General features: G+C 40.2%; 1 protein-coding gene across 2 annotated transcripts in view; it reads right to left on the reverse strand.

Moving 5' to 3' along the window:
* Positions 1–878: 878 nt before the first annotated feature.
* xrcc1 (X-ray repair complementing defective repair in Chinese hamster cells 1) overlaps positions 879–20,059 on the reverse strand; it is a 24,314-nt gene continuing 5,133 nt past the window's right edge. For both annotated transcript variants that reach the window (XM_019279221.2, XM_010745022.3), the window contains 15 exons: positions 18,451–18,561; positions 18,178–18,336; positions 17,801–17,878; positions 16,039–16,162; positions 15,708–15,814; positions 14,543–14,705; positions 14,208–14,451; positions 13,032–13,148; positions 6,426–6,507; positions 6,224–6,323; positions 4,010–4,058; positions 2,696–2,832; positions 2,354–2,444; positions 2,137–2,212; positions 879–1,638 (listed from right to left, as the gene is read on the reverse strand). In XM_019279221.2, coding sequence (XP_019134766.2) covers positions 1,531–1,638; positions 2,137–2,212; positions 2,354–2,444; positions 2,696–2,832; positions 4,010–4,058; positions 6,224–6,323; positions 6,426–6,507; positions 13,032–13,148; positions 14,208–14,451; positions 14,543–14,705; positions 15,708–15,814; positions 16,039–16,162; positions 17,801–17,878; positions 18,178–18,336; positions 18,451–18,561 — 1,746 coding nt within the window. In that variant the 3' untranslated portion in view covers positions 879–1,530. The remainder of the gene's footprint in view (positions 1,639–2,136; positions 2,213–2,353; positions 2,445–2,695; positions 2,833–4,009; positions 4,059–6,223; positions 6,324–6,425; positions 6,508–13,031; positions 13,149–14,207; positions 14,452–14,542; positions 14,706–15,707; positions 15,815–16,038; positions 16,163–17,800; positions 17,879–18,177; positions 18,337–18,450; positions 18,562–20,059) is intronic.

Genomic DNA, 20,059 nt, shown 5'->3' on the forward strand with positions numbered 1-20,059 from the left:
TGGACGAGATCAATGTGACAAGAATACGGTGTAAACTCAGCAGTTTGAACAAAGTCTATCTGTCAAATGAGACAATTTGAAAGCAGCTCAGCCATCTCGACGACAGATATGCATTTAAATGAAATATGACATTGTATCCGGATGATGCTGCTGTAAATTTTCCTGCTTCCGGGCCTAAACGGATTGACCTTGTACTCTACCTCATATCAAAACCAAATCAGCGAATACAAGGTTGCAGGAAGCGGTACCAACATTAAAAAGCCTCTCACTCGCGGTTATGTATGTGAACTTACCAAACACACAAGAAGTACAACAGTACAATCTGATGCATCTGATACAAATGCATCCAGACCTTTCCATCGTCCCCTGTAACCACGCCCCACCTTTCCCCGTTTCTCATCCACATTCCATCTTTCTAATCCCCTTGACTGAAGAGAAGAAGACCCGGGAGGCTCCGGGACACAAAGCAGGACGAGAAATAAATTAGAGAGAGGGCTTGAGATGAGAGAAGGGATGAAAAGGAAGTGAGTGCCTCTCGAGCTGCAAACACATAGAGGAAAGCATCGGAAGGGATGAGAGCAGCTGAGTGCAGACAGCTTGATGAATAAAAATGAAAACAATACCTTTACTCAAAAAAATCTATTTTTTTTATTTAGACAAAATAATTAAGTACTATTAAAAAAAATGAAGATAAAGACGTAAATGAGCCGCTTTTGACAAACAGTGAACCCAAAGCATTTCGAACGTCGAGTGACGCAAAACACTGACGTGTTTTATGTCCTCCTCGAGTCTGTTCATCGCTTGTATTATTCCAACACAAATAAAACCAAATCACATAGACACAATCAGATTCATCAAACTTTAACAACACACAGAAATCCATCACTTTAACACTTGTTTAATAAAATAGAAAGAGAAAAACAAAAACACATTTCATTTTCATTTCAAGAATTTAGTAGTCCAGATTTTTGCATTTGGTGGCTACAGCCTTAAATAACTCTTGGCCTGACTTCGGGATGGTCTCATAATGGTCTGCCCGTTCACACACACACACAAGTCAGAGTCTTATCAGTGCTGCTGGCAGTCAGGACAGGGTGATAACTCATTTCCAGACAGAGCCTGAGGTAGCCGCAGTGAACAGCAACAAACTGCAGCACACGAACCGAGAGGTTCAAACAAGTCCTGAATCAGAGAGAGTGTGCTTTGTTCATAAAGCGACTCACAGATGATGAAGATGTTAACTTTCTGGCCAAGCAAGAACTAACAACCTTCAAGTAAAAAGCTAATGATACATCTAAACCTAAACAAACACCATTTTAATAGACTTTTTATCCCAGCTTGGCCAAAAGGTGAGAACATCTGCAGTGAAAAACCTGGAGGACTGACAACATTTCATTAAGTAAAAAGTCAATGTAAATGAACTAGAATCCGTTTATTGCTTTTGAGTAAGTGAATCTGAAAAAGAATGTGTGTCTATGGCTTTCCCCTTCGCTTCTCGGTCAGGTTTTGAGTGTACATACAGTGCACTGTTCAGGGGACGACGGTGTAGGGCTGATAGGGCAGCATCTTTTGTCGTTCGTTGATTGCGTAAATCCATGCGGGTTTGACAAAGTTCAGATTGCTGTTCTCCATCAGCGCCTGTAATAGAAGTGAAAGCAAGAGGCACAGAGAGGTTAGGCAGAAACTCAAAAGAACTGACAGCTCAGATTATATAACTAAAACTGATCATTCAGATGCTAACCGGGCCCTCAGGTGGATGAAAACCAATTCTGAGCCACAATTTCACAGATTCAAAAGGTACTATCACTGCGGCCTGTTTACTGGATAGATTAAAAAACACTCAATTCCCAGTTTGCACCAGTGCTTTTGACTTGATTGAATGTTGCAAGAAGATAAGTGCTTAATGCTGAAGGAGAATGACTGTACTCGTGGTGCTTGGTGTGACATATTCAAGAAGATGTTTTTCCCCTCTGTGGCTTTCTGAAGGGATTTTTTTTTTGTTGCACTTTGTATGATTGAACATCGAGCTACACACAAATATTCAGTGCTTTTAACATTGTGTTAGACATCATTATTTGGCTGCGAATGAAATAAAAGCAACACCAAAAAGGAGAGAGAAGAGAGGATTCAACTCACATCTTCAAAGGAGTCGTGCCACCCTTCACTTGTCACCACAAACTGCACCTTCTCTGTCATGTAGTCTTCAATTGCTCTGGAGAAAAAGAGCAAATTGTATGCGACACAAGTATTTAACTGCAGAGAATTGCTTTTCATGCCCCATTTCATTTTCTCTGTGAAATCCGATGAGCAAAAATCGAGCTGTAATAGGTTACTTATGGAGGTTTTTGCTCACCCGTTAAAGGCGACGATGTATCTCAACAGTAGTCGCCGTTCGTTGTTAGGGAATTTTCCATAGAGGAAAAAGTGTTTTCCCTTCAGGAAGTCTGGAAGAAAATGGGAAGAAAAAGGAGAAGACGAGTTCAGTTGATGGCTACACAATATATAGAAAAAGGAATTATAGGTGCTATTTGACAAAAAAAAACAACCAAAGAACAGACACCTCGCTGTCATCCAATTACTTTCTGTCAGTGTTTGCAAAGTCCGACAAGGAAGGGAGGACATCTGTTCCTGTGATAACAGATAAAACATAAAAGAGACCAGAGGACACAGAGATATGAAGAAAGACAAGGCAAACCTGGTAGCTCGGGGATCGGATGATCCTGCTCAGCCTCGGCGTCTGTGTTTTCATCTGTCGACCCCCCATACGGATCCTCCTCTTTTATAGTCTTCCCTTCTGCTGTAACTTTCTTCTGTCTGCTCTGGTTCTCTACCCTGTTGCAAGGACAAAAGAGGATTTGTTAAATCTTGTATACTAAATGCGTCCATGCCTACCTCTCAGAAGAAGAAACCTCCCTGCTTGTCACCTTTGAGTTATGGAGCTGATGAATCTCCATTGCACTGTTCTAAGTCACTTTATATTTGGCCATTATCTAAAATGAATTGAAAAAATACCATATGCTTGTTGCTATTACTGTGCAGTCATGGCTAAATATAAGCAGCTGTGGCCATTATAAAACACTTAAGCATAAAAGCAGCTCTCTTAAAGACAATCCAAGTTTCTAACGTCTATGTTTCAACTACCAGCCCCTGAATTTAGTGCCAGTCTTGGTCGTGATCATCTCACTTAACACTTGCATGTTCTAATGTTGTTGTGGCAAACAGATTCCTTTTTACATGTCGAGCAGACACAGAGCGACATAAGTATTTAATGGAAATGTCCCTAATTTTGTGCTCTGTGTTTGCCAGCTTTGGCCGTCTGCTGTTTGTATGGAGCAAGGACAGTTATTTCTAATGTTGATATTGAAAATTAAATCTGAATTTCAAAAAGAAACATTGGCATTGAGTCACTTCTAAAGTTTAAAGTTAACTTCAATCGAGCTTGTTGGGTTTGGGCAAAGAAATTGGCTTTTATTAAGACTGAATTCATACACCTGACTACTACTACTACTACTACTACTACTACTACTACTGTGTAGTGGAAGCACATTGACTTTATTAGTACTATCACATAAATCTTATTACTTGCTTCACATTAAGTTTATTACTTCATTTACATTAAACCTATGTAATTCAAATGGATGGAAATTTTTCATCCAAGTCCTGTATTTTGGCCCAAAGTTAGTTTTGAGTCCAGGCAATAATTTATACTACAACATGTCATTACCTGTGGTTGAAAGACCTTTGTGAGTTAACAGTTCCTGAGTGACCATTCTCAGATATCACCAGAAGTGGAAAAACAACTTCAGGACCAAATTATACGGCTTAGGCCGGATAGAGTAAAGGTATTGTGCGATTACTGTGTAATTATTAATCAAAGGCCAACTCAAGTCAAAGCACAATTACTTTGATTTTACTAGTGGAGCAACAACAGAGCAGAGAAGCAGTCGCAAGGAAAAGGAAACTTATCCGCATTGATATTACATTCGGAATAAATCGCCGTTTTGTTTACCTCTGCAGCTCGTCTTCCGTGTCCACAGCAGATTCGTCGTCATCACCTCCTGGGAAATGAAGCGGTTGTCAGTGTGATCAAACATGCTCAAAAAGCTGACGCGTCGGATTTAATTTTACTGCTAGAAAAGGGCTTGCAGAAAATTGCAAAGTGTGTAAAACGTCATATTCTTTATAGTTTACCAGGTCAGTTCACAGACTGCAAGGTTGTTGCTATATCCCTAAATTGCCATCACTGCTCTCTGACCCTAATTTCAAAACTAATTAACTGTAATAATCTAACAGCAAAGAATTGACGGCCTCCTTTTGTTTTCTAGTTTAACCTTTTAATTGTGTTCAGGGTGAATCAAAAGGATGTAACCTTGTTCATAATATGTTCCATTACTATACAATGGTGTGGTGCTCAGTGAGTGTGTATGTGGGAGGGGGGCTCTAATTAAAATGCCTGTATGTGTTTGGCAGGTCGGTGTTTGTTGCGTGTCCTCACTGATGCACCCAGGCACTTTACTTCTGGCCTCGCATTAACATAGAAATGAGAATCATGCACAAGTCCCTTCACAGTGATTACGTCTTGCCTCCATTCTTGCTTCCATCTCGAAAACAGCGTCTATGGTCTTGTCCTTTTCACGGTGCCGTCGTCAACTCATCCGCTCCCGGAGTGTTTCATAAATATATCCCTTTTGTTTAATCCCTGGACTCTCGCATCCCCTTGCCTCTCTCAATTCATTCAGTCCTCTTCAGCTTCAGCGCGACCCTCCCTCCCTCTTTACTTATTTGAGCAAATAGAATGAATCACTTCCCGCACAAACAAACGCACATTCAGGCTCGTTGCGATTGCATGTGGAGTTGTGTACTGTATATTCCTGCACTCATGTCCTTTATGTTTGCACCAATGTCCTATGTGCCGTATTGTTTCAGCCGTCCCATCTGTACTGAGAATAATTCCACCAGCCAGGCCATGTGGAAATAAAAGAAACTCGAGTTATCTCCTGCTTTAATTAGACATACTTGATTTAATGGGCTGTTTGGTTCCTCCTCCGTGGTTGAAAAATTGTGTTTTCTTGTCTCTCCTAACTCATTCTCGTTGCAGTATATTTGTGTCGGGTGACCCGGAGGTAATGTAGAGGTGGAGTGTTATCTATTTCAATTTGTGAACTGAGTAAATAGAGAAAAACGGTAAACCCGGATTTCCAGACAAAAACAAAAGAGGAGTGAATAAAAACAATTCAAAGATCAATTCTGCTACAGATAGTTACGTTAAACAACTTAAATCATAAACACGACACCTGCGTGCTTACTTCTCAACAGTGGTGATTTCAACACAGTAAACCAACTAAAGGAATGTTATGACGTTATCTGTATCAGTGGAGTCAGAGACAGCCCATTTTTGAACAATGTATAAGAACCTATTGATAGAGCTCCTCAGCTTTTTCTCTGTAACCCTCTTGTGTGTTGCGCTGTTAAACGCTCCTTCTTGTACAAGAATATTAAATTCAACTTAAACTTTGATATTTTGAATCCAATCCTCTTTATTTAAGGGTTCTTCTTAAAAATTCTCTTAACAATGTTGGTTTGCCAATCAGCACTCTGTGCAACTGCGGCAGATTAGTAGGGAGTAAACTAGAGTGAGAAGGAGGAGAAGAACAATGCCTCTGTTAGAGCTTAAACAAACGGCTAGTGGTCTGGCAAGCCTATATAACTGTATTAATGGAGATCATTCTGTGGAAATGAATTATGTATGAAGTTTTAATGCGTTCTATTATAATTCAGACACTTTCTTTTCCTCCCCATCTCTGCCCAAAGGCTTGATTTACACGCCAACACACAAGACAATTTCATTTTCTTTTTTTTTGGTTGGTTCTTTTCAACTCGCACTGTATCCGAACTCTTAAGTGCCTCTATGGCCGCGGCTGTAATTTTTCTATTTCCACTACATGTGTTTCACCTCTTCTAAGAGCCAACTGGGCACTTCTTCATCCTGCCTGCCTGTCTCAGGTGGACTTCAGCTATAAGTCAACTGAAAGACAGAGTTTAAGAATACCTTTCAGAACAATCATTTCATTTTCATCCCTTCAACACTTTCTGTAGCACTCAAAGAAATAAAGAGAAGTCACTGAAGTGGCAATGTTGACTGAATCTTTAACGAAACATCAGTTCATTTTGCATTTCTTCACAGGGAAGATATTAAAGTGATTTCAAGTCAATTTATACAAACCTGGTTCGTCCACATCGGTGGAGCCAGCATACTCATCGTCTTCCTTCCTTTTTTCTGGCGTCTTTTTGGGAGTCGCTTGTCTCTCCTGCTTCTGTGGAGTCTACAAGAACAGCATTGACGGTACCTTAAAACTGACTGTTCACAAATTGGAAAAGTGTTGCTTGTTAATTTTTTTATAAGCTCACTTAAAAAACAAACGTACCTTTGTGTTAATTTCCTCTTCACTCTCGTCGTCCACTTCCATTTCGCTCTCTGAGCTTGACTCTGCTCCATCCATCAAATAACTGGATGAAGACAAAACACGGGTGAACAAAAGGTGTCAGGATGATTAAAGGCCAGAGGGGAAAGAACGCCTGTGCAATAAATCTTGCTCCCAATCAGCTTTTCTGCAATGTTTCAAACAGCAGTGGGTCATTGTCAGGTAGCAGTGAAATAAAAGTAAAAGTAAGAGTGACGGTACAATTTTGTTTACAAGATAGTCAATGTTTAAACATTACCACTGCCTTTATATTAACTACTTTGAGGTTTGCATGGTGGGAGACAAGCTTCATCTACTACAGGAGGAGGGGAAAAAACAAACATTTGATCTATCAACTAAACTCCAGAACAACACAGTCACACACTAGACTTTGCTGCCAATAGCTTTTGTTGCAAAGTGCCAGTACAGGAGCTAAACTGTCACCTGACACAACCAGACAAAGTTTTATACTGAGAAACCACCGTGTTTCACATACACTATCAGGAGGAGAAGAAGGTTTTTAAACCACTACTAAGTGATCTGTTGTGCAAACACCGGATATAAATATCCTAACTGATTTGCAAATCCCTTTTAACATATAGTATATTTAATTGATTACAGTACAAAGCCAAGGCTGATTTTTAAACCTATGCCAATTCACAAAAAAATTCACAGATTAGCCGCATATGATGGCAGAATATCTGAGCGGGAATGAACATTTTTTTTTACAGATTGTGCACTGATATTACTATGCAAAAAGGCATGGAGCAAAGTGGAAACGTGTGCTGTGGTCCACATTTCAAATTGTTTTTGGTAGTCATGGACATCGTGTCTTAAGCAAGATAGGAAAATTTTGAACGCTCCATGCAACGTCAAGATCTCCTTAAGGCAAATACATGCACTTTCTTGATCTATAAACTAGAAAGATGTGCAATCTTTTAAAGTTTTAATAATAATATTATTAAACGATTAAATGAAACCTGACAAAAAAAAAAAAAAAAAAAAGGAAAGATGTTGGGAGCGTACGGTCCACCTGGTAATGTTCTCTGCAAAAGGTTATGAGTGTGTGGAGAAAAATGAAAAACCAAACACTCCAATAAATAAATAATAGGTGATAATAATACAGGAAATGAATGGAACATGCAGAAAAACAGAAAGGGCCACATAGACACACACAGATAGGGCACAATGTGGATGTGACATTTCTCCTCACCCTCTCTAATCCTTGAAACTACTATAAAGTCACCTAGACGTTATCAGCTTAGAAGTGTGAAGACGAAAAAACAGCATTATGGTGTAATCATTTCCGCTCATCACCCTATAGCGAGACATTTTACTGACCTATGCTTACTTGTTTCCATAAAATTCAGCCCCCAGGAAATTGGAAAAAGAGAAAAGGACACCGCGGGGGCGAGAGGGGGTAATGCATAATCTGTGGCTTATGACAATAAGTATTGTAACCTCAGAAGCAGAACAACAATCTGCTCTGCTTACTGGAGGAATGGGGTTTGTTTGCGAGGGTAAAGGCAGGTTACACGAGGGCTGAAACATTATGAATCGTTCGTTTATGTTTTGTCTGTTTTCTGACATTTAATACACTAAAGGAGGAATCAAACGAATAATAAGCAGATTAATCAAAAACAAAAATAGGTGTTATTCTTTGTTTATGACAGGGCCTTTCAATGAGGTCACGTTCACGGGGTTCACAAAGTCATAAAAATCTACTGTTGTATTTATGACTGAAGCAGAAGTGCTATGTGAGCAGCAGCACGGACCGATATGAAAAACACAACACGACAATGAGTACACTGTCTCTACACTGGCTGACTGACTGACTGATCCTTTTATTGATTTTTAAAGCTCCTAATGGTCTTTTGTGTCTGCCTATTTATCAGATCTGAGTTAGAACCCTCAGGTTCTGGTAGCGGCCTTTTAATAATCCATACGGTCAGAACAAGAACCTGCAGTGAGGCAACCTATTATTACTATAGTCTAAGTGATGGCAGCAGAGTGTTGCTATTTTTTAAACATCTGGCTTTTAATTTAACCCAATTTATTTTTTTGTTGTCTATCTATACATTTTAATCTGTTTTTTAAATTTCTTTCATTATTCAGAGTTGTTGTTGCCAAAATTATTTATCATGATTATTCAAAGATTCCTGCTAGTGTAAATGGTAAATGGACTGTTCTCATATGGCTCTTTTCTAGGCTTCTAAGCACTCAAGGCGCTTTTACACTACACATTACATTCATCCATTCATTCATACACTTATGGCACTGGCTACCATGACAACTGCTTATTGATTCACATATATTTTCACACCAATGACACATCAGGAGCAATTTGGACTCACCGATCGGCCATGGTTAGTATATCTAATAAGGAAAATAACTGTAGCAAAACCTTTTTACCCCAAATTAAATCCAAAGGAGGATTGCTTTCATTGTCACTGCATGCTGTGATGTTGAAGTTGTGTTGTTTTGTGACAAGTCTCATAGACTCTTTTACACTGAACACTAAAACCCAAATACCTCCAAAAAATGTATGATGACTGGTTTTGGGGGGAGCAGTTCCTTCGCCTTCCTCTGCAGGCATTTGATTTGTCTTCTCTGTGTTTGTATATTAGTCCTATGTTTTCGTCTACATTAGTCACCGGACTGCAGCTGCAACATCCAGGAAACTTTTGCACAGGGTGCACATGCAGGTATTACATCACAGCTCCCCAGAAAGTGATGCCAAATCGATCACCCTGCTGTTTGTTTGAGAAGTGTTTGATTTGATATGCATGAGTTTTCCGTGAGCGGAGCACCCGTTCTAAACATCAACTACAGCTGATCGTATTCGTTTAATTGTGGGAAGCCAAAATTGTAATCACGGTTAATATTTAATGAATTTTCCTCATTGCAAATTAAGATTAACGATGGTGCCTCCTGAGTTTCTGTTTTTATTGAGTGCTGTTTTTATTGAGTGCTTATTAATCACAAAGTCATTTATTGTTTTGTGTGTGGCTGTAGAACGAATTAGTATTCATTCATGATTTAATCTATTAACTCTTTTTTAATTAATTACTTAAAAAAGGTCCAGTGTGTAAAGTTTTGTGATGTGTGTGTGTTTTGAACAGGTGGTGAGATTGCGGACTGAAACCACCTGAATACCCCTCACCTCACCCGTCCCTTCCAAGTGTGTAGGAGAAACCAGGGCAGCCACAAACTAACGTTACTGTGAATACACAGCGGTTCAACAAGGCGGACTCTGTGGAAGAAGACGACTTGCAGCATCTGCAGATTTAAAAAAAAGGGTTCATGCTGAGATTGAAAACACACTAATGATTATTATATTCCATATTCTTACACACTTGACCTTTAATCTACAAAACTTCAAACTTGAAAATGCTTACTTTGTTTCACCAAAAGGTTCGTAACCAAAAGATAAATCAAGTTATAATGATGGATCAAACGGCAACCCAAAAGTAGCACATTTTCAATTTGAAAAGCTGGACTTGAATATCAACGATTTTTAAAACTGTGGTTATTAACAAATTGTCTCAGCACCAGTATGTTTAGCTCACGCCTATTACTTAAGAACTAAACGGTTAATATAGAAATGAATCTGCATATTGAACGAGGATGAAAACAACCATTAGTTGTGGCACTCTACACTTCTTGCTCTGCATATTTCAGGATGAAGTGAATATTTTCAGACAAAAACTTTTAGGTGTTTATCTGTGATTAAGTTTAACGTGTCCAAGATTAATCACGGTGAGATTGTGCTGATATTTTGCCCCTAGCATGCAAACTATTTTCTAATTCCTCCTGGGATGTTGCAGCAGAGACTCGGTTTTAATGAGAAATTTGTTTACTCATTCAGACCTATTGTAATGGGATGCTGTAGAGCCACTTGAGTGTTTTCTCTTCCCTCCTCTTTCTGTCTATCTCTGGATTCTCTCTGATTGGATAATGAGTATTGCTTAGCTGATATTTCTCTAATATAGACTACACAGCATGTATGCATGTCAGGAGCTTAATGAAGCTGTGCATTTGCCTCCACATGCTCAGTGCAAAGTGTTTGTGTGCACGGTGAGGCAACAGTTTGAGAGTGTGCGCATTTGTTTGGGTACTTCTCATCATCAAAGTAAGTGGTCCCTTTAATTACCCATAGCAGATGCAGCTTTTAAATAAAAAAGGAGACATCATCAAAGCTGCGCACTCCACACGCTGCACAATGGCGGTGCTGGGCAGGGGAATGGATTATTCGGACAACAAGAGAAGGGGGTGGGCAGACGGGGATAGGATGGGGGGGTGGGGGATCTTCAACGCCATCAGAAACTGACTGAGAAAGGCGAGCATGAGGGAGAATGACGACACAGGCGGCAGTTAACTTCTCATTTCAATGCACTTTTTGGGAATCTTAAAGGATCTCATATCAGCGATGTGTGCATTGTCTTCTAGCAGGATTTATTTTAAAAGCTTTCTATGTTTCTTCACACACTGTGGCCATCCAGAATAATCCCATCAAGATGTAACTGACTGCTTTCATTTCTGGCTTTGAAGACTAACATGAGCTAAAAACTGATTTCTGTGCACCGGGGTTTATTTATCCTGCTGGAACTGAACGCCAATTATCTATTTGAAATGACAGCCACATCAAAATTATCCAAAGAAAGGCACGCTAATAACATGCTTGTGACTAGACGAAGGCGGCACCCTGAATTTTGACTTTCATTAGCGATAAATCTGCCAATCACTTATCTGATTATTCAATTTGTTCTGTCTATGAAATGAAAAACAATTTCTAAAAATAAAAAAAGATGATGTCCAAAGTGCAAATTTGAAATTGCTTGTTTTGTCCAATCAACAGTCCAAACCCTGGATACATTCCAACTATCAGGAGTGAGAGCAGGGAACAGGTGGAGGAGAAGCTAGAGAGGTGGAGGTTCGCCCTGGGAAGGAGAGGAATGAAGGTTAGCCGCAGCAAGACGGAGTACATGTGTGTGAATGAGAGGGACCCAAGTGGAAGAGTGAGGTTACAGGGAGAAGAGATAAAGAAGGTGGAGGATTGTAAGTATTTAGGCTCAACAGTCCAGAGTGTGGAAAAGAGGTGAAGAAGCGTGCGCAGGCAGGTTGGAACGGGTGGAGAAAAGTGTCACGTGTGATGTGTGATAGAAGATGTTGTTTGGTCTAGAGACAGTGCCACTGAGGAAAAGACAGGAGGCAGAGCTGGAGGTAGCAGAGATGAAGATGCTGAGGTTCTCTTTGGGAGTGACCAGGATGGATAGGATCAGGAATGAGTACATCAGAGGGGACAGCACATGTTAGAGGTTTTGGAGATAAAGTCAGAGAGGCCAGACTGAGATGGTTCGGACATGTCCAAAGGAGAGATAGTGAATATATTGGTAGAAGGATGCTGAGTTTTGAACTGCCAGACAGGAGGCCTTTGGTCTTCAAAAAGGAGGTTTATGGATGCAGTGAAAGAGGACATGAAGGTAGTTGGTGTGAAAGAAGAGGATGCAGAAGACAGGGTTAGATGGAGGCAACTGATTCACTGTGGTGACCCGTGAAGGGAAAAGCCGAACGGAGAAGAAAAAGAAGAAGAGGAGATAGAAAAACATCAAATCTTTACATCTGACAAGCTGCAATCAGTGACTACTTGCTATTTTTGTCCACAGGGAAAATGTCCCCTTACTGGCCGACCAACACCACATCCAGTATCAACTTCCAAGTACTAGCTAATCTGCTTAGGGCCAATCATTCAGCAGGAACAGGGTACCCATCGACCCCGACCTCTCTCTAGAAGGCTCTGATTTTACTGATTCGTCAGAATGTTTGAAAGTGGTTGAAGAACAATGGAAATGGCTGAAAGAGTCGATACTTATACTGATATGAGATCTACCACAACACTAATTCTGCTGACATTTTCTGCACAGAAGACTTTAGCCTTGGATAACCTAACAGTGTGGGAGCTTGGCTGGAAGTTAATTCATCTTCATGGCAGACACAATCGTTATGGAAATATGAAGAAGGGTACTATTCCAATTAATCCCAATCTCAAGAAGAGTAATCTACTTATTCTACTACATTATTCAGTGGACACAGATTTATGTGGAGTGATGACAGAAGACCTTGATGTTGCAAAAGCTCCCCCCATAATGAGGCATATAATCAGAGGGCTGCTGGAGCTGCCTGGGTTAATTTTGAGATCACAGCAGGCATCAGCTGCTCAAGGTTACAATGTTCTCTGCAGCAAGTGGGCATCACCGCTGTGAGGGGTGTATTTTTGGACGCTTCAATCAGTGTGAGTGCTGTGCACAGATTGTTCCATGTAGAGGTACACGCGTAAGAGAAAGTATTAATCAGATCGGATTTATACATCGGACACATGCTCCACACTAAAACCAGGCTGTGGAGGTGTCCTCTAGCAAGAGGCCAAATCCCATCCAGATGTTCCCTGTGGACGAGCCCAAGCATTCCAGCAGGTCTGAATTTACATACAAGCATCAGTTCAGTACATAATTACACTACTACAAAACAATTTCTTTCCACTAGTTTGTTTCGTGTTTCATCACTTCTTACCGCTTATGAGAGATGTTCTGTTTCCTCTTATGGCAGTCGATTACCCATTCTTTCCGTACGATGATGCCCCCTGCTGATTTCACCTGGCTGTACTTGGGGGTGTTAGCGAAGGCACAGCTGGAGATTAATGGGATGGAAAAGTGTCCACCCACACACACACACACACACACATACACACACATACACACACACACACACACATATACACAGACACACACACAGACACAAATAGACACATGTGATTACATCGCTAAAGAGAAGCTGACAGGGGCTATGGTCTGCTCTGACAGCAGAGATCACGATGCAAGTGAATTACTGAGAGTGCTGACAGGGCTGTTACACAAGAAGAAAAAAAGTATATAAATAAATAAATCATATAAAAATTAAAAATTAAAATCTCTCAAGAATGAACATCTCTGATACACAATTAAAACACCATCATCTGAAAAGCAGTAGTCCCACAACTTAAAACTTTAAATGTTTAGATTTTTTTTTTTTTTTTTACAATTACAAAAGAATTTTCTCCAAAGAAACTTAAATTTTCTTTAAAAAAATCAGTTTTTTTTTATCTCCACTGAAAGTTTCACACTGTTCGTCTTGCTTTAATCTTATCTGCCAACGTCCTGCCGCGTCACTGTGTACTGATCTTTTGTCTTATCTGCAGCGCTTTTGCATTTGAGCCTCCATTTATCTCTTCACTTTATGGAGGCATATTTCTGAGCTGTCCTTGCCACCAGAAGACTTAGTTTATTGTTAACGGAAGTGAACAACGTCCCTTGCAGCAACAAAGTTTTGACGTGGAGGGAATGTATAATGATCGTTTCTTCCGTTAAAACTGTCAAAAAATAAAATAAACACCTTCAAGTACACAGACTAAACAACACTCACATCGAGATTTAACAGGTCTATGTATAAGTCAACTAAACTGTGGTGTGTGGTCTACATTACTACTACTACTATTACTACTACAGGTAAACAAGCTGTACTATTCATTTAACAACATACTATATAACCTGGTAGCTTCAACTCGACACTGTCATGCAAAATATCACAATACTGTACAATAAGGTGGGAGGAGATGCATCCATAAATGTGAAAGATGGTAAAGTAATGAGGTGGGAAAGTGTGAATAAGTCGTTCACACTTTCCCACCGCCTTCTTCTTTTTGATACCTACATGAGGTGTGTGGAGTCTGGGGTCCAGTCAGGTCGGTATTTGGCTCCCATGTCCAGAGCCTTTTCCCTTAGCTCGCCTCTGAAGGGGTTTTGGAAGCCGCTGAGTACAAACACCACCCCCTCCATCATCCGATTGAACGGGACCGACTGTGCGCTCTCGGGCTTTGCTTTCTTTTGTCTGGGTTTAGGTTCGGGTTTGGACTGGCTCTCTCGCCGCTTGTCAGCAGACTTCTGTGCTGCGGAAGCTGGAGGTAGCATTTGCAAAAAGTCAAGGAAACTTTCCAGGAGGAGACGTAAGAATGCATGCTAAGATTCAGACACTTAGGTGAGGGTTACCTTTTGCAGTGCTCGGACTTGGCGTGCTGGCTGGGCTCGGCTTGTGTTTGGGGGTCGCGGCTTTGCCTTCGGGTGAGCCTGTCGGACTTGTCTTCTTTGAGGGAGGAGGGCCAGAGGCAGACTGCCGCTCTTTGCTGAACTCAAATTTTCTTTTTGTTGGTGGCTACGAGGAAACAATTAACGAATGCAACTGAAAATTGGCACTTTTCAAATTGAAATTAATAACATGCACCAAGACGTGTGTGTGGAGGAGATACTGTTTTAATATATGCAAAACAATGATTCTGCAAATCTGTAGCTTATTATAGTATTTATTAAAAATAATTACAGTAGAAAATTGGAAACAAAACTGCTGGGATATATTTTTAGACTTCTTCCACGCAAATAGAACATTTTGTACTTTTATTTTTCAAAAGTCAGAGTGACAGGTGGCTGATACTGACAGTGTTCTCTCCTGCTTTCATTCTCAGTAACCAGTATAATACTAATACTAATACTAATACTAATACTACTACTACTACTACTACTACTACTACTACTACTACTACTACTAATAATAATAATAATAATAATAATAATGAACAAGGAAACATCATAAGCCTACAAATATATGGGAGATAGCTGCTGTATAATTATCATTATACGATGTATAAAAGCATTTTTCATATCCATGCTTGGATTTTTGGTTTGCAGTGACGTGATTACAGAGAAATCTTCATGAAAATGTATAAAATGTTTTCAACCTGCAACACTGGAACACATACATCACTCAGATGCTGACTGTTTGGCGCAAAAGAGGTGTTCAACCTCTTTACCTGTGCTTGACTTATTACTGTACTGTACTGAGTACATTTTCATTTGAAAGCTGATATCAGAAACTACAATGATAATGTGCAGAAAGCGTAAAAACAAAACTATATTTATATTTTCTCATCTAAATTCACTTCAGTTATTCAGTAAAAACGTTGATTCTTCCAAAACTATTTGGCTCCAAATCAAATTAACACAAAAACCTCCAATGACTATAGATCCCATCTGTCAACAAGCTGTTTCGTCCTTGCTCTGCTTTCATGTTGTCTAAATAAGGCAAAACCTACTCATCATTAAGGGGACAGCTGTTTACAGGCCGTCCTTTAGTCAAGAAAATGATGGTGATGTTCAGTACCTGAGGTGAGGCAGAGCTGGAGGAGGAAGCTTGGCCTGATGAGTGGGAGCTGCCACCAGCCTGCAGGGCAGCAGCAGCATAACTCAGCTTCTGACTCTGAGGAGACACTAAAGGGAGAAAAGTGCAGAGAGCCAGTGAGGCGGAAAAATAGTTTGATATTAAAGAAATTCTCTCCTCTCTCATCTACTGGCGAACACTTAAGTAGCTTTGAAAAACTAATGAATGGCATTTTTAATTAATCGTGATTAGTGCTTTATTGTTACATGGACCGGAAAGAATTTGATTGCGCTGCAGCAGCTGCACAATTAATTAATTGAATTAATGGATTTACCTTTGGGGGACGTGCTGGACTTTGTTGCATTGTCTCGATTGAAGAAGAGACTGCCGGGCTGAAGGCTGGGCCCGGGCGAGGGAGGCTCATCCTTCACCCTGAACTGTCCCAGCTTTGTCAGTTTCTGACAGGAGAAGACAGGAGGGGTTTAGTGCCAAAAAGAGAAGATAGAGGGGGCTGTCTGAAGTCCCTTAATGAAAAGGTTTCAACTTGTCAAAAAAGTTGACAAAGAACTTTGTAAAGTTGGGCAGTTTATAGGAGCGCAGCGTGGCAGCACATCCATTTTATGTCACACATCTTCAATACTGAATTTCATGTCGACACAAACATGAATTGATAAGTCTCTGATGATTTGTTTCCTGGTGGTCTGGTGTAAATGGCAGTAGATAAATAAGTGTCCTTATTTAAGGATGGGTATCGACCAAAATAGGACGCAGCACATAGTAAGGTGGGTGGCTCGACAGCACTGTCTGTAGAATTATGGCCATATTTTTCTTGTTTTTGCAAATTACTTTGTAAGTGGTACAGCGGAATAATGTTTCATCTGCTTGTACTAATCACCTGCACTGTCTCTCATCCTGCCTGCTGGTGTGTCAGCGCGTGGTTTGCATTCGGCTGAAAGTCACTGGTTAACAGGGTCACTCATTAAACCAGAACAGGAGGCAGGAGGAGAGAGAGTGCAGGTGATTCTAAGAAGCAGGTACTAAGATAAAACATTATGCAGCTGTGGCCCTTACAAAGTGATTTGCAAAAAAAGGTCACTCATTAAACTGCAACACAAGCGAGAAGCGAGAAGCAATAATTACTGCCGCAGTTAAAAGACTGCCAGCGTCTCCAGTCAGGCGTTGCAGAGGAAACAGGACGGAGGCTACATCACTTTCTTCAAGTGTGATACTGTAATCCTGATCCAGATCTGATCATGGGACACTAGTGTGTTAGCAGAGAGAGGATCCGCTTGCATCTCAGACAGTGCTTCTGCTGTGTCGTCTCTTCAGCCTAGCCGCCATGGGAGGCTTTTCCATCTTACAAAACAAAGACTGAACATGGCGTGATGATATGACACCACGTGCAGTTGTGGCAGTGGCTTGCCATCACCTGTGGTCAGCAGTATTTAATTATTGCTGTTATTGCAACAGCAATAGCAAAGCCCAAAGAATAGATACATTGAATGTCTGGTGAGATAATCTGGTTCACTCTGGGGTTTGTTTGTTTTTTGATCAGCCAGTTTATGAATGATATAATATTGTTGCCTTATGCTGCCTATTCCATTGAGCAAACACATTTTCTATATTAAAATGAGTGATCCAAACTAGACTTTCCAGTAGAACAAACAGCAGAAGTTAAGCACGTTACAAATGGTTTCTAAAATCCAACTGTTCACACAGAAAAGATGTGACGTGAAGATCAGAAATGTTCAGAAAACCATCGAGTTCCATTATATTCAAGAAAAAGGGAGATGTCTCTATAAACGATATCTCCAAAACTCTCAGATGCATAACCAGCACTGCAGGTAAGAGGGAACTGTCCCTTCAAATACTCTTTAGAAGTGGAGTGGCAGCACACATTGAATTCACTTCTCCACTTGTCCTAGATCGAGCTTTCAATAAATACTTCTGTGTAAGTCCTCTGAAAATGTCTCAAAATTACAGGCGAACCAGCTCTCTCAGGATTTCCTTCACAGGCATGAATATCAATGAAAATATTCAGGGACAAAATCAAAAGGCTTTTTTATCTATGAGCACCCTAAAGTGGCACAACTTACCGGGGAGGTTGTTGGAAGAGGGTCGTTTTTGTCAGGCGGTGAATGAAACTTGACAAAGGCCAGACCATATGCGATGTTCTACAAAGTGAAACGCACAAAACCAACTTAGATTTCACAATGGAGAATATGCCTATTAGTGCACACTTTCTTCTTTTAACGGGAAATAACCTTCAATTCAGGGTTTCTCTTAAATGAACTACTAAACAAACCTTCAGCATCTACAGGTGCAGCTTCAATAAAAGTGTGTAACTGGATTGTATGGCTGTGAAAAATATTCCAAAATGCAAATGTTTCCCTTTTGGATTCTGTTGACTCTGCTGAAGAGTTCGATTATTTTGCACACTTCACTTTTTTTTTAATGACTCTGCTGCTCTTACCTTGCTGTATGGCTGGCTACACACAATTTTCACTCTGTCCCACTTCTCCTGTGCCGTGCTCTTCTGCAGCTGGTTGGGCCCAAAGAAACGAACCCGGCTCGTGTTGGTGCCGTTACGGCTCTCCGTGGGAGACATGAAGGAAGACGTGACCAATAGGACCTAAGAGAGAGAGAAAATTTTGACATTGAAGAATAAGGAAGACAATATGGAGTAATTCCTAATTGAGGTTATCAACGAGGAGAAGATGAAAGTTAATCTGGTACGCAAGGATACCTCATAGTCCTGATCTCTGACTGAAGCTGAAGAATTCCCAACCAACACCTCGATAAACGCCGACCCTTCATTTCCAATATCAATGCTGTGCACCTGCTCCTCCTTCTCGAACTGGGAGAAAAGTAAAACAGCACAGATTAACGGAGTTTAGACAAGAAACAAAGTCCAAAGATACAAAAGAATAGATGCAAGCCACACAAGCCACTACATATTACGCTTTACGGATTAGAGATCATAAAAATAAAACATTGTAAAAATACAAATGCGGTAGGAATATTGCTTTTGCATTGTTTAAAAGCTGAAGCGCAGGGACAGTTGGCTGTAAAGACAAACACAACAAACAAAGCTTATAAGACCATATTAACATATTCTGTCAAATCATAAAATCTATTTTTGAAGCCTCAGCTAGGCGGTGAAGACAGACAAGGACAGGCAAAATATGTTCTTGTCTCCCGGATGCCTTGCAGCGGAAACTGACTTCTGCCTTTTCTCTAAGACTGCAACTGTTTTCAGGGTATCACATATTACTTCTGTGATTATTGCTGCTATATCTCCTTTACAGTTCATAGTTAGTTGATGATTTGCTACCGCTGTGCATCTGTGTCTCTCTATCTCTATCACAGGTTCCACTGCTACTGTAATCATTTTATCATTCGTTGTAATTGTACAATATGTTTGTGTTGATTTGTTCTGTACGTGACATCTATTGCACGTCTGTCAGTCCTGGGAGAGGGATCCCTCCTCTGTGGCTCTTCCTGAGGTTTCTTCCACCTTTTTTGCCTGTTAAAGGGTTTTTGTGTGAGTTTTTCCTCACTCGAACCGAGGGTCTCAGGAAAGAGGGTGTCACTCCCTGTACAGATTGTAAAGCCCTCAGAGGTCTACAAATCAACTTTTGCTGGAAGTGCTCAGGTCAAAATATAAACACTGGGGTGACTGAGCCTTTTTCCATTGTCGCCCCCAGGCTCTGTGTCGAGATGTGTCTTGTTTCTGACCTGGGCCTTTTTAAATCCAGGCTAAAAACCGACCTATTTAGGATGGCTTTTAATACCAGGTAGTATGATGACACTTTTATCTTATTCGATTTTGTTGTATTTTATTGTTTTCACTGTTCCTTTATTGTTTTCTCTTTATTTATTATCTGCTGTAAAGCACTTTGGTACACCGAAAGGACTGCTGTAAAGGGCTGTATAAATAAAGTACATTTACATTCAGAGGCAAATGTACTTTGTGACTTTGGGCTATACAAATAAAATCTGATCTGATTTGATTTGTTGTCAAACTAAGAAAAAAACAATTGTAACAAAAATGCGTATGTGAGTCCCAAAAGTACAAGAATATGTCAACGAAGCAAAAGTGAAATTACAATTTTTTGCAACTGTAATTTAATATATGTTTGTAAACGGCAAGAAAGCACGAGTGTGCAACTCTAAACACGGGCAAGGAAATGTGGGACAAATGTGAAGAGATCACATTTAAGTCACTGAGATTTAATCCAACAGAGTTTGTCCAACAATTCATCTAAAATCAGGTAAGTATCTCCAACATGACTTCAAATTTATATATATATATATATATATATATTCAAACAGAGTCTGATATCAGCTTTCAT

This window comes from Larimichthys crocea, chromosome XIII, assembly GCF_000972845.2.
Source record: "Larimichthys crocea isolate SSNF chromosome XIII, L_crocea_2.0, whole genome shotgun sequence".
In the NCBI taxonomy this organism is placed as follows: domain Eukaryota; kingdom Metazoa; phylum Chordata; class Actinopteri; family Sciaenidae; genus Larimichthys; species Larimichthys crocea.